This window comes from Ceratotherium simum, chromosome X (assembly GCF_057802395.1).
Source record: "Ceratotherium simum simum isolate JZ-2026a chromosome X, ASM5780239v1, whole genome shotgun sequence".
In the NCBI taxonomy this organism is placed as follows: Eukaryota; Metazoa; Chordata; class Mammalia; order Perissodactyla; family Rhinocerotidae; genus Ceratotherium; species Ceratotherium simum.
In genome coordinates this window covers 123,438,138-123,452,956 of record NC_141940.1, presented here as the reverse complement: position 1 = coordinate 123,452,956, position 14,819 = coordinate 123,438,138, and the positions used below count along the sequence as shown (strand labels likewise).

At 38.7% G+C, this 14,819-nt stretch overlaps 1 protein-coding gene across 3 annotated transcripts in view; it reads right to left on the bottom strand.

Annotated features, from left to right (window-relative positions):
* The window catches only part of ANOS1 (anosmin 1), a 189,651-nt gene that overhangs the window by 69,823 nt on the left and 105,009 nt on the right, over window positions 1–14,819 (bottom strand). For all 3 annotated transcript variants that reach the window (XM_087426605.1, XM_004440765.3, XM_087426606.1), the window contains exon 3: window positions 10,393–10,455. In XM_087426605.1, coding sequence (XP_087282731.1) covers window positions 10,393–10,455 — 63 coding nt within the window. The remainder of the gene's footprint in view (window positions 1–10,392; window positions 10,456–14,819) is intronic.

The following is a 14,819-nucleotide window of genomic DNA, read 5'->3' as shown; positions in this document are numbered from 1 at the left end:
AAATATGCTCTGTATGCCCAGGAATGTAGAAAACATGAATAGAGAAGAGAGAAATGGAAGATACAGAAAAGACTTGCATGGAACTTCCAGGAGTAAAAATGAAGAAATAAAAAATATGCCAGATGTCTGTTAAGAAGACAAGAAATAACAAGTGTTGGAGAGGATGTGGACAAAAGGGAACCCTTGTACACTGCTGGTGGGAATGTAAATTGGCACAGCCACTATGAAAAATAGTATAGAGACTTTTCAAAAAATTGAGAATAGAGCTACCATATAATCCAGCTATTCCCGTACTGGGTATTTATCCAAAGAATACGAAAATACTAATTCAAAAAGATATATGCACCCAAATGTTCACTGCAGCATTATTCAAGTAGCCAAGACTTGGAAACAACCTAAGTGCCCTTCGACAGATGAATGGATAAAGAAGTGGTATAGATATACAATGGAGTATTACTCAGCAATAAAAAAGACGAAATCTTGCCATTTGCGGCAACATGGATGGACCTAGAGGGTATTATGGCAAGTGAAATAAGTCAGATGGAGAAAGACAAATATTGTACGATTTCACTCATATGTGGAAGATAAAAAAACAACAACAACAATAACAAACAAACACATAGATACAGAGAACAGATTGGTGGTTACCAGAGGGCAGGGGGAAGCGGAAAAGGGCTAAAGGGGGTCATTTGTACAGTGACAGATGGAAATGAGACTTTTGGAGGTGAACACAATGTAATGCATAAAGAAGTTGAATTATAATGATGTACACTTGAAATCTATTTAATGTTATCAACCAATGTTACTCAATTAGAAAAAAGAAGAAAAAGAAAAAATACGTGAGATGGGATTTTAAAAAAGTTAGACCTTGTAGAGAAAAAGATCCTTGAAGGGAACTTGAAGACAGTGATAAAACTATCAAATGAAGTAGAAAGGGGGGAAAAAATGGAGAAAAATATGATCAGAGACTCACTGACCCAGGGGAGACTATGAAGTGGCCTCTCATGTATAATCAGAATCTCAGAAGGATAGGAGACAGAGGATGGGACAGAAAACAATATTGGCCCATATATTAAAAAGTTGGTTAAATTTATAAGCCCATAATCAGAAAAATCTCAATGACCCCCAAGCAGAAGTAACATAAAGAACACCTGAACAAGGATACTATACTCATATTGCTTAAAACCATATATAGAAAGAAAATCTTAGAAGCAGAGAAATAAAAACACACTTTATATACAGTAAAACAAAAATAAGAATGTCAGAGATTTTTCAGAAAATATGCAAGACAGAAGAACATAAAGAGAGATCTTTACAGTACTAATTTTTAAAAAATTGTTAACCTGGAATTCTATACACAGTGAAATACCTTTCATTTGGGGATAGAGAGAAACCAACCGTTATAATTCTCAACTGTGAATGATAAAAGAATGTGTTTTTTTTTCACTTTTAAAAACCATTTTCATCTGCTTATTTTCAATCATTATCAGCAACTGCATATTTTCTCTTTATAGAAAAGCATAGAAGAAATCACAAAAGACTTCATAGGATTAGTAGGCTACTCAAAGTAGTGCTTGACGGGGAACTCCAATATCAGAGAGGGACGTCTGCATACTGCTATGTAAGGGCTAGTCCTTGGTCCAGTAGCATCAGCATTGCCCATTGGAATGCTGATTCGTGCCCACAGCATACACCTACTGAATCAGAATCTATGTTTTACCAAGACGCCTAGGTGGTTTGTGAGCACAACCAAGTCTGAAAAGCATTGTTCCGGATCACCCAGAAACTGGAGTTGACATCTGCAGAAGCATGGGTCTCTCCATCTCTGCACTGAAACTTGCTTCCTCCCTAGTTCCTTATTCCAGAAGTCTGTGCTGTTTCCGCAACACACCTCCAACTTCCCACTCCTGACAAGATTCCTTTCCCCCCAGCATATAAATGTACTCAAGTCTTCCCAAAGGAGAAGCAACTTCCTCAGAATGAAAGCCCCTACCCACAGCCCCTTCTCTCTCCTCCTTCCCACAAAGACAACCTTAAAGAACTTAAATTATAGAGAGAATTTGTGTATTTGATTTATATTCCTTCGTCTACTTTTTATTCTACAACGCAGAGTTGATGTATTGACCACTACTGCTCCAGGAAACCCTCTGACACAGCTCTCCAGTCACCTCCTAACTACAGCATTCAGTGGGACCTCTTAAGTCCACATCCTACTGACCTCTCAAAGAATTCCAAAGTGGTGACCTTGCCCTCCTCCACAAAAAAAATAGCTAATATTTTTCTAATGTTTGTTATATTCAGAGGCTGGTTAAGTGCTTTACAGACATCTTTTATTTTTCACCTAAATTTGATGCTTTTGCAATTTCTATGATATTCCTTCTTATGTGGCTACCTCTTTTCAGAAAAGATAGGTCTTTAAATCATTCAGAATAGTCTCCAGTCTCAGCCTCTTATAAATTTTCAAAACTCATCAATTTTCCTCTAATTGAGTCTCATATAATTTTATACTCCCCAGCATCATATAAAAATTCAGTGACAATTGAGCCTTACTATTTAAAAAAAAAAAATGAAAAGAAAAAAACAGCCTACATTCCATGGAGAACATGTCTCACCTAGTCAACAAATTACTGAACAACCCTAAAAAGTAATTCAACATTCTCATCTTCCAGGACTATAAAACTTGATATAATGAGGACAATTTCCTTTATAAGACGACTGGTAAAGGAAATCTCATAACAATTATAAAAAGTCATAAGCATTCCTTGAAACATTTCAATTCTGTTATTCCCATTACCACTATGTTGAAAACTTGGACAAAATCTGCTCTCTCCACCCCTGCCCAAGGATCACAACCCAGAAATACAACCAACACTTTTATGTATTATGAAAATGTGAAAGGTAAATGTTTATCTTCTGTAAAAATAAAAACTCTTTATTGATAGTAATAAAAACTAACACTTTTGGAAAATGTACTCTGTGCTGGTCATCCCAGCCTCCAACACCTTCTGCCATTCTCACTCTCGGCCAGTCACCCTATTTCACAGAGAAAAGTGAAGCATTCAGATGAAAACTTCCACAAATCCCACCCTCACACCCACCCGTGCACCTGGATCTGGGCCCGTGCATTCTCACATATTCTCTCGTCCTGTGACACAGAGGGAGGGTCTGCTCCCACTTCAAACCTTCCTCACATTTGCGCAATGAACACCAAGCTTCTTAAGGTCACTCGCTTCTGCAATTTTCCCCTCTCTCCTCCAAGATCTATCCCCTCTCTTCTGGATAATTCGCATCTGCTTATATTGTATGATTGTTTCTTCACTCTAAAAATATTAAATGTCTGATTACCCAGCTTCCCCCTCTACCCACAACCTCACTTTGCTCCTTCCTTTTACAGCAATGCTCACTGAAATGTTCCGTATATCCCCCGTTTCTCCCAGCCATTCCTCTTGAGCACACGCCAGTCAGGCTTTCTCTTCAGCCACCCAACAACACTGCTCTCGTCAAGTTCGACCATGACCACCACATCACAGAATCCATTGATCGATTTTCAGACCTCAGCATTCTTGCAGGTGTAGCTGATAACCCCTTCCTTCCTGAGAAGCTTTCACCATTTGGCCTTTAGAACTCCATGCTCCCTGGACTCTCTCCCATCTTATTGGCCTCCCTTAGTCTCACTTTCTGGTTCTTCCTCTTCTTGGCATCCCTCTGATGCTGGTGTGATTCAGGGCATAATCCATGCAGCTCTTCTTTCTATCACCTCATCCAGCTTCATGACTTTAAATACCATCTATCACTGATGGCATTTCTATTTCCAACCTAGATGTCTCCCCTCAACTCCAGACTCACATATCTACTTGCCCACGACAATCTCATGTGGATGCCTAATTTACATCTCAAACAGCATGCTCAACGCCAAACTTCTTATCTATCCCCCACAAAATCTGTGCCTGTCACATATTCCTCATCTCAGTATCATCTCAATGTCATCCCAACTTCCTTCCCCTAGTGGTTCATGACAAAAACCCCGGCATCATTGATTCTTCCTTTCTCCCATTCCTCATAACCAACCTGTCATCAAATTCTGACGGCTCTACCTTGAAACTATGTACTAACCGTTTCTGACCAACTCCATCATGACCATCCTGGACTAAGCCACCTTCATCTCTCATTTGCTCAAGTGCTCAGATTATACTAGTAAATGAAAGAGCCTGTGTTTCTTACCCACCAGGCAAACTATCTCAATACTCAATACTCAGTACTTCAATATTAATACTCTATAACTTTCTTAGGAAAATATTCCAAAATAGGAAATATTTTTAATAAAAATTGAATCCATCTTTTGTAATGGACTCTAATTTAATGGACTCAGGGTGGTTCACTAATTGACTTTTCAAAAGAAGAGAAGCGATTGTATCTATGACACCCATGGTGTGGCACCCAAACCCAGCTTTATTTTATCTAGGCTCTGGTGTATCTCCAACCCCCAAGAAAGAAAAGAAAAGTACCAAAATCCAACTACACTTGTTCTTTCACAAGGATATTCTAATCAGGCAAGCTATTGCTCTGCTATACTTTAGTAAGCAAAAGCTTACTAAATTGTACTAAATTCTACACGCTGATCATTCCCCACCACCACCGCACACCTGGGGCATATTATAGCATCTTCTTGTTTAGCTCTCATCAGCTTCTCCCAGTCCCCTTCACTCATTTACAGATGTTCCCAGACAGGTGAAGTCTCTGCCTCATATCCTGAAGGGATGCACTTACCAAACACCCTAGATTTTAAGATATCAAATTGGGTGGTGGAGCACTGGAGGGATCACAGTTTTGAGCACAAGAAATCCCCACACTGGAGCAAGATCAACCTTAACACCTTTAGCTTCTGAGGTCTCTTTCAGTAAGTAGCACTGGAACATTCCATGGTTAATGAGCACCCTGAAGTAGTAAGGAGCCTTTTTCTTCCTTCAATTCCTTGAAGTACCATAAATTAACTATGACTTTGCATAATCAAAATGACCTTCTTGTTTAAAGATAAGCCTGTTCAGGCATGGACGGCTGGGCTAACAACTTTACGTTAGACAGGCTCATTCTTCATTTCCTGATGGCAGAAGTAAAGCTTGATTCTCTACTCCATATGCTGTGACGTGGAGTAGAGTTAGGAGGAGGTGCCTGGGACGGAGCGGAGTGGGAAAGAAATGTAACTAGAAGTCACACCAACTGGATTTTTGTGTGTGTGTGTGTGTGAGGAAGATTAGCCCTGAGCTAACATCTGTCACCAATCCTCCTCTTTCTGCTGAGGAAGACTGGCCTTGGGCTAATATCTGTGCCCATCTTCCTCTACTATATATGGGACGCCGCCACAGCACGGCGCCCGGGATCTGGGCTCACGAACCCTGGGCCGCTGCAGGGGAGCACGCGCACTTAACTGCTATGCCACCGAGCTGGCCCCTACACCACTTGGATTTTAAATCTTATTCCTCTACCTATTAACCATGTAATCTTGGGCAAATAAAACTTTTTCTCCTTGTGTGTCAGTTCCATTGTCCAAAAACCTCATCTAGTGAAATTTAGACGTAACTTCTTCTAAGAATTGCTATGAAAATCAAATGTAATAAGCTTGGAAAACATTCTGAAAAGCAAAAAGCACAAAGAAAAAAATCAATAATCATGTCTGTGGCAGAGTGGAAACCTCCTTTTTATTCCTATTTTCAAACTGACAAGGACTGCACCTACAGAACCTAGGTTGACCCAATAACAGCTTTAATATAAACAACGGGCACGTCTCTCACTGACTGATCCCCGAAGCAGATGAGACCTCACCTTTCCATCACCCATAGTGCACACTTCATACCGCCAATGTCGACACCCCAGTAAGTGCCTCTCAGGGTTGGGATGTCATGAAATCAGGACCATCAGAATTAAAGATGGGAGTGTGTGATCCAGCAAAGAGGTCACTCATAAACTAGGATGTATCATGTTTCATCAAAAGTAAGACAACATCAGTTGTAATATACACAATTATTTTATGTACCATTAAGAAAGAAAAAGAATATTTTCATTTATAATTTTAGATTCCATCAATTGGAAGAAAGGAACATTTAAATGTGGGGAGACGTGCATTTTACGATCAGTGAGAAAAATGGTTTATTGTGGTTTTTAAGATTTTTTTAAAAATAAGAGGATGGAGATAATGGTTACTTTATAAACAAAAGCAATAAAGCACAATCTGTCTATATATCTATCACGACTCATCATGTTCCAAAAAATGATACAGGAAAAATTATCCCAGATGGTGCACAGAAGGAATCCTGAAAGATTCCTGTTCTAACACAAACATTTAACTTCTTCACAAAAAAATAACAGTATTAACTCTGGCATCAGTCTGAAAGTAAAAAAAGGTAGAATTGTATAGATAATCAAATGAGAAGTTAAAGAGATCAATACATGAGGAAGCCATGAACCAATTCTAGGTATGTTATTATTAACATTCCAAAAATCTCTTCCAGGTAGGAAAATTTATTTTATAATTAAAATTACCAAGAACAATGCTTTATGTTTAGAAATGGGTCCTGGTAAGACAGATTAAGGTGGTTGGTTAGGTAGGTTCTGTGATATAATTGTGACTATTGTCCTTTTTCTTAGATCAGGAGTTGGGAAACTTTTTCTGTAATGGGACAGACAGTAAACAGCTTCAGCGGACCGTGTGATCTATCACCACTACTCATCTGTGCTATTGTGACACAAAAGCAGCCATAAACAATATGTGGGCAAACTGGTGTGGCTGTGTTCCAATAAAACTTTATTTACAAAAACAAGACGCAGACCAGTTTTGCTCTGTGGGCTGTGGTTTGCAAACCCATGCCTTAGGAGACAAATAAAGCTCAGACTATTTTGCAAATAAACACATCGGGCCAAATATATCTAATAGTCTAGTTGTTTCTGTTGTAGAAGAATAAAATCTCGAGTCCTGGGTCTGAACTTTTTCAAAGGGAAAGCTGAGGTTCGTGGCAATATAGACCTTGTGTGCATTCTTAGCAAACAATGTGACAACCCAGAGGATGGACAGGATTGTATTAGGTCTGTCTCAATGAATGACTAGTCTTAAAAATGCTAAAAAAGGGATAGTTCTTTCAGGATTCAGTCTATTTCAGCATAATAGTCAGATATTTACTACAAAATAAAACAGAAACAAATGAACAAAAATACCCCACAGAGACATAAGAACAATCAAAAACTAAAATTGCATATCAAAGTTTGAGTTATCTGACCAATGGGCTAAGGGCTCTCTATAAAGTTCCCACATTACCTGGACTCTGTTCTTCCCACCTTTCAAGTTTCAATTAACCTTTCCTGCCAGAGCAAATCACAATTTGTACACGAGTCCCATTTTAATAAACAAGATTTGGTTCAGAAGATCTCACAGTTATTTCAGAGAGAATGGCAATTACAGAAGGGTGCTATCACATTCGGAATTTCCAGGGAAAAAGTTTCAAATGACCTTCAATTATATGTTCGTTCTCAGGGATCAGACACAAAAATAACAACTCAGAGTTGGTGATATTAAGGGATAAAGTGTTTATAAGGAAAACAGCATGGCACATCTTGTTCCTCAAGATTCTACAAGAGCACATTTTAGTTCATATGGACATATGGTTTGAGTGCAGAAAAGAATACAAAATAAAAGCAGGAGTGCACTTTATAGAGCATAGAAGACACAAGGATGGCTCACTCCCCTTGTCTTTGCATCAGTTCTGTTTTTTATTTCTGATGTCTCTGCTCTGTTCTATATCACAATGGGGCTGAATCTCTTCTTTTTATTTGCCTTCTGTAGTAGACAGACCCTAGAGTGGCCCCCATTGAGTCACACCCTGGTGTAATCACCTCTCCTTGTGTGTGTGCTGGTGTATGGCAGGGGGTACAGAAACTATGAGATAAGACCTGTGACTTGCTTCTTACCAATAAAATTTTGGCCAAGGTGAAGGGATGTCACTCCTAAGGTTATGCTGTTTTATATAAGACTCTGTCTCAGCAGACTGGAGATCAAGAGTCACCTGCTGGCCTTGAAGTAAACAGCCACATTGTGACCTGCCTATGAAGGGAGCCACATGCGAAGGAACTAGAGGCAACTTCTAGGACCTGAGAGTGGACTCCAGCCAACAGACAGCAAGAAAACAGAACCTCAGTCCTACAACCGCAAGGAAATGAGTTCTGTCAACAATTGGAATGAGCTTGGAAGCAGATTCTCCCCCAGTTGAGTTCCTAGATGAGAATAAAGCCCAGCCAACTGCTTGATTACAGCCTTGAGAGACCCTGGGGCAGAGAACGCAGTTAAGCCGTGCCCCAATTCCTGAACCACAACAACTGAGATAATAAATGTGTGCTGTTTTAAGCCACTAGGCTTGGGGGTAATTTATTATACAACAATAGATAACTAATATAAAGATACATTAAATTGAATACCAGGTAAGCATATGTTTTCCGGAAAAGTTTGGATTGGGTCCCTGAAGAAGCCAGAATATTTTGAAAAAACAGATGGATAATACGTCAGCTCCCTTGAGTGAGGGCAGGAACCATGATTTATGCTACTCTGTAACACCTCCAACATCTAGAAAGGGGCTGGATGCAAAAAGACATATGAGGGTTCTTCTATTTGACAACACTAAATCATTAGCTTAGCCACGAATGTCAGTAGTAAAGCAATTGGCTAAATAACTTTGAATATTTGCCAGTCCTTTGGATAATTTGAGTCTTTTTAATGTTCCCAATTAATCCTTCCAAAGACTTCATTGACAGTAATCCTCAGGCCTGAAGCGCTTCCAGCAACAGATATCCCTATGCAAGAGTTTGCCGATCACCAATATTCCAGCTAGTCACAAATGCTGAGTAGGAACTTTCAGAGCAAGATAAAACTAAGATAAAGAAGATCACGTATTGATCATGTTAGTAATTGAGAAACACTTTCATTCCACTTTTCTAAATTGATACTATACACTTTTCTAAACTCCGACTATAACACTATAATTCACTTGCAATTGTCCAAGTGATGTCCACACTCAGCAGCCCTTGGACACTTAGGGAGAGATGTCAGAGACAGGGGGTTTAGACCCTGTCTTTCCACCTGGAGTGGGAAAGCCATTGGAGTTGGTGAGCTCCAACTTCCCAGTCGTCCATGGCTTCCACACACAACTCTTGTGGACTCCACTAGACACCTTGCTTACCTCCACGTTTATTGGGAAAGTCAAATGATATCATGACTGTGGAGATATTTTATGCACCATAAAATTGATGAAGCTCTTATTACCCCAATTCCACAGTCATATTCTCAGAATGCAACCTATGTGGCTTCCAAGGTGAAACCCAGGCAAAGGATCCCACCAGAACTTACTGCAGGGTGGGGAGAAGACCAGACCACTATGTCTGTCTGGAGTAGCTCGGAAGAGTTGCCGATCAACCCCTGGTTCCATTCCAAGAAGCCCCATAACATCATTTCATTCTGAGGCCATGGGGCATCTCTTCTTGGTGCACTCCCCAAGACCCTCAATGGAGCCTCTTCGGCTGCCACAGTGGACCTTCCACTGTTGTTCTCCACTAGCCTTTGTTACTTTCCAATTCTTCTTACTTGGAGAGGCCACCATGGAGTCAGCCTGGCCCCATGTCCTCCTGCTGACTCACCTTGGCAGATTCCAGGTTGGCTCAGACCCTGGATCTCTGGTTTGCCCTGGGGGAGAGAGTCTAGCAAAGTAGCCCCTCGGGACCCCTCTTCACCACGACTGATGATTTTAGACGGTGATCTCCCAGGACACTAACAGTATTTATTTAACTGAAAGCACAGGGTGTGTAAGATGCGTCCTGTATGTTAAAAGCAGACAGGCCTTCTGCCCAGAATATGGGGAACCCAAAGGGTGAACAATGAGATGAAAATGCTTGAAAGCCCCACTATAAATAAAACAGGTGTCTTCTCCCAAACACCATGAGAATTTCAACATCATGCAGAGAATTACCCACAGAACAGCCACGATGTGAGACAGGAGGATGGCAACAGCCCGTAACTTTAAAAACAGATTTTAGCTCAGGGCAAATCTTCCTCAGCAAAAAAAAAAGCTTCTAGTCTTCCCAGCATAGGTAATAAATTTTTTTTTTTTTCTATCTGATTAACCAATAATGGAAGCAGTGGGTGGTTTGGTTTTAAGAAGACTCAATTTTTTTTTTCACATGAATCCACACACATATACACACACACACACATACACAGACACGTGCCGCCCTGAAGTAAATTGCACTCCCCGAGCTGCAGAAGAATGTGGGTCCTTTTATGGCAGTGATTCCACTGGAGCACTGTCAGGTTTAAGCCGTGTCCTAAGTACCTCTGGCCTGGCACTGGAGCCGTCTTACCTCACAGAAGCTCTGGCACTGCTGCATCTGCAGGTCCCAGGATTCCTTGCAGGGCTCCAGGCACTGGGAGAGAGTAACAACAAGAATAAATAAGCAAACACGGAGAAGAAACAAGGTCATAAGGCAAAAATTCAACTGCGCTCCTTACTTTTCAATGCCTGCTTCTGCCAGTTCGTTTAGGAAACTCAACTAATCAGTGGATCATTTTAACTGTGTATAATGTGAATCTGAGCAAGACCACCATTACAGAACAGGGACAAAAAACGTATATGTCTACACAATTGAAAAAGAAAAGTTGTACCGTCGGGAGGTCAAGTATAGGAAAAGTGGTGATATTCACTATCAGGCAAAACAATTTGGGTAAGAAGTGTTTTTATTTAATAAATATAAACGTTGTTACAGATGAACTTTTTTTCTCACGAATTTTAATATTAACTTGGTTTTAAATTGGCAACATATGGTTATTTTTCGTAATCCTGTACGTGATCGAGTGAAATTGCGCTGTATTAAATATACGTATGTATACATACATATGTACTGTTGTTAACTTATGTCTTTACCTCACTGAATTCGACAGCATTAACATTCATCCAGTCTAATTATTCTATTAAAATATATTGAATAAACCTGAACATTAGAGTCTGACATGAGAGTTTCAGAATAAAGTTTGAATATATATATATATTATTTATTACCATATATATTTTAGTAAGTCAAAGATAATAGCTAGGCTCCGTTATTCAATAACGATTGTCATAATAATAATGTTGTTGAATAAACAAAGGATATACATATGTATAATATATAGTTTATTTATATATACTATTATATATAGTATATAATTATAGTACATAAAATATAGTACTGTACTACTATATAAATATACTGTATATAATATGTAGTAATAAATAAGAGATTACAGCCAGGCCTCATGGTTGAAATTAAAATGTTACATTCACGTGAATGGAGATTTGATTCTCAAAATTATATTTTAATGCAAATTTTAATTAGTAAAAGATAACAGTCATGTATAGTTGTAAAATCATCTGAATATTGGCATACCCCTGGCTTCCATATGCTCATGATTATTTTATCTATGCTATCTTTTTTTCATTATTGATAAATTTTTCAATTAGAATCAAAACTCTCAGTGAAATTTCAGACACATATAATGTAGCCTTCGGGATATATACCAATACTACTTTTTCCCTCCACTTTCTAGTAACCTCCTCCCTGTTTTAAAATAAAGATATAGTTTAAAGAAAAACTGGAAGACTCTATATTTGTAAAAATTAATTTTCAAATATCCATTGCCACTTTTTTCAGTCAAAAATATTTATATGAAAACAAACTACTGCCCATGTATCAGTTGTCAATTCATCACACTATTATTATTATTTTTTTGTGTGTGTGTGAGGAAGGTCAGCCCCGAGCTAACATCCATGCCAATCCTCTTCTTTTTTGCTGAGGAAGACTGGCCCTGAGCTAACATCTATTGCCAATCTTCCTCCTTTTTCTCCCCAAAGTCCCAGTAGATAGTTGTATGTCATAGTTGCACATCCTTCTAGTTGCTGTATATGGGACGCCGCCTCAGTATGGCCAGACAAGCGGTGCCTCTGTGCACGCCCGGGATCCGAACCCGGGCTGCCAGTAGCTGAGCGCACGCACTTAACCACTAAGCCACGGGGCCAGCCCCAATTCATCATATTAAAGCTCAAAGTGTGATCAATGACTGGTACTACGAACGTCACGTTGGAGTTTATCAGAAATGCAAACTCATGGGCTGCCCCTAGACCTACAGTGTCAGAATCTCAGGGATTGGGGCTCAGGAATCTCTTAACAAGTTCTCCTGGAAATGCTGATGCTTATTAAACTTTGAAAAGAACTGCCTTATTGTGGTAAACATTTTGCAACATATACGTGTATCAAATCATCATATTGTATACCTTGAAGTTATACAATGTTATTTGTTAATTCTATCTCAATAAAGCTGGGGGTAAAAAATGAAGTTACAGAACTTGATGAAAACAAAGTCTGTAATGTCTCTTTCTTGTTTCATGTAAATTTTATTAGAATAAATCTATTTCTTATGAGAATATTTTAGATTTTACATTCTTAATGTTGCATATGAACAACGTATTTTTAGTTATTTTAATTAAAAAAAACTAGAGCTCTTCAATGATATTTTTCCAAGACATATATAAGCTTGTTCCAAGTTTATTAGTGTTCACCTCTCCCAAGCGTGTTCCAAAACAAACGTACAATTTTTCACAAATATAACAATTCTAAAGGAATACCATCTTTCTAATAGCAATGAAATAATTTAAAAACTTGTCTGCCTTACATATTTTATGAGTTCCGTAAAGAGTTAAAAACTAACATTTCCTAAGGGTACATCCAATGCCTTATCCTCAAAGGTCTCCTTATTTGTTGTAAGACATTGGCTGCTGGCCAAAAAAGTTCAGTGGTCATTTAATTAAGTATGCTTAGACCTAATTCCTTCTCAAGACCATTTGAAATGAATAAATGGCACTCTTCAAAATACTTTGAGATTTTGTTCATTTGGAGAAGTGTCCTACGAAGTAGCAGGACCACTCCACAAGATCTGGGGAGTTTTCATGGACACCAGTTCAGCTACTTACAAGTTAAGTCTTTGTCATTTCATTCAGAAAACATCCAACAAACATTTATTCCATATAAAAACCACTCAGTGCAATCTGGCTAACAATGTCTCAAAATAATTACGTAATTCTTGCTTTCCGTCATTGCTGAAAATGCAAATTATGATAAAATGCTACTACATGTACACACAGTTACATTTTCACAACTGCAGACAGCAGTGCATTAAAGTCTCAATTCTTTGAGATCTCCTTAATTCCAGATAGCCATATTCCTGACAGCTTGTGGGACAGCCAAATACTTTGTACAAAACAAATATCATTTACAAAAACGGGCATGTTTCTGAAATGCTAATGGAAGCAATACATAACGCACTTGTTTTCTTGTTAATCCAGAATCTGTCAAGTCTAGCATCGGTGGATGCACTTCATTTAAAGTTCCATTTTAATTGCATGCTTGCCTGATTTCCCATAGCTGCTAATCAGCAGTGTTAAAAGGTACATCTCAAAATGTGATGAATAACAGGCAACATGTTCTTTCAATAACTCTCTGTGAAAACTACCTGTCAAGAATAGCCTAGATGTAGATCTCTGAATAAATCTTTGCAGGATGAATTTGCCAAAGCTCTATTTCTTTATAGTGCTCTTGGCCAGGTAAAACGATTCCAACAAAAGCCAAAGAGAAAAAAAAATGACAGCCATTTCTCTCACACTTCAACAAGAAGAAAACATTTCTTGCTTCTCCAAGTATAATAATAAAAACAACGTTTGCCAAAAGGAGATAGCCCCACATGTCTATTCCATGAGACAAGAGACTATGCAAGAAATAATACAACAAGCAGACCACTGGACTGGAATTTACTACATATTGCAACTATGAGTGCCATGATCATATACTGCCTCAAACTACAAAAAACAGCACTCAAAGTAAATATTTTAGCAAGTGTCTTAGGCTTTCAAGTTTTAGGATGATCAACTGTTTGAAATAACTTCTTCCTAGGTTATTACTTCAAGCTCAATGAAGAAAAACTTCACATTTCAGAGAAATAAAAAAAAAAAATAGGTTGAGAAAGCTGATCACACAGATCACCATTTAAACCAATTATTTTTTACTGAGCCTAGAAAGATACGTTCACAATATCATTTGTTTAGATGGTAATTCTATATTAATTTACATTTTTTTTTTAAATTTTTTGTTTATTGCAGTAACATTGGTTTACAACATTGTAAAAATTTCAGGTGTACATCACTACACCTCCACTTCTGCACAGATTACATCATGTTCACCACCAAAACACCAACTACAACCCATCACCACACACATGTACCAAACCATCCCTGTCACCCCCCCTCCCTCGCCCCCTCCCCCCCGGCAACCACCAATCCAATCTCTGTCCCTATGTGTTTGCTTATTGTTGTTATTATCCACTACTTAATGAAGGAAATCATACGGTATTTGACCTTCTCCGCCTGACTTATTTCACTTTGCATTATACCCTCAATGTCCATCCATGTTGTCACAAATGGCTGGATTTCATCGTTTCTTATGGCTGAGTAGTATTCCATCGTGTATATATACCACAGCTTCTTTATCCATTCGTCCCTTGATGGGCACTTAGGTTGCTTCCAAGTCTTGGCTATTGTGAATAACGCTGCAATGAACACAGGGGTGAATGTACCTTTACAAATTGGTGTTTTCAAGTTCTTTGGATAAATACCCAACAGTGGAATAGCTGGATCATATGGTAGTTCTAACCTTGATTTTTTGAGGAATCTCCATACAGTTTTCCATAGTGGCTGCACTAGTTT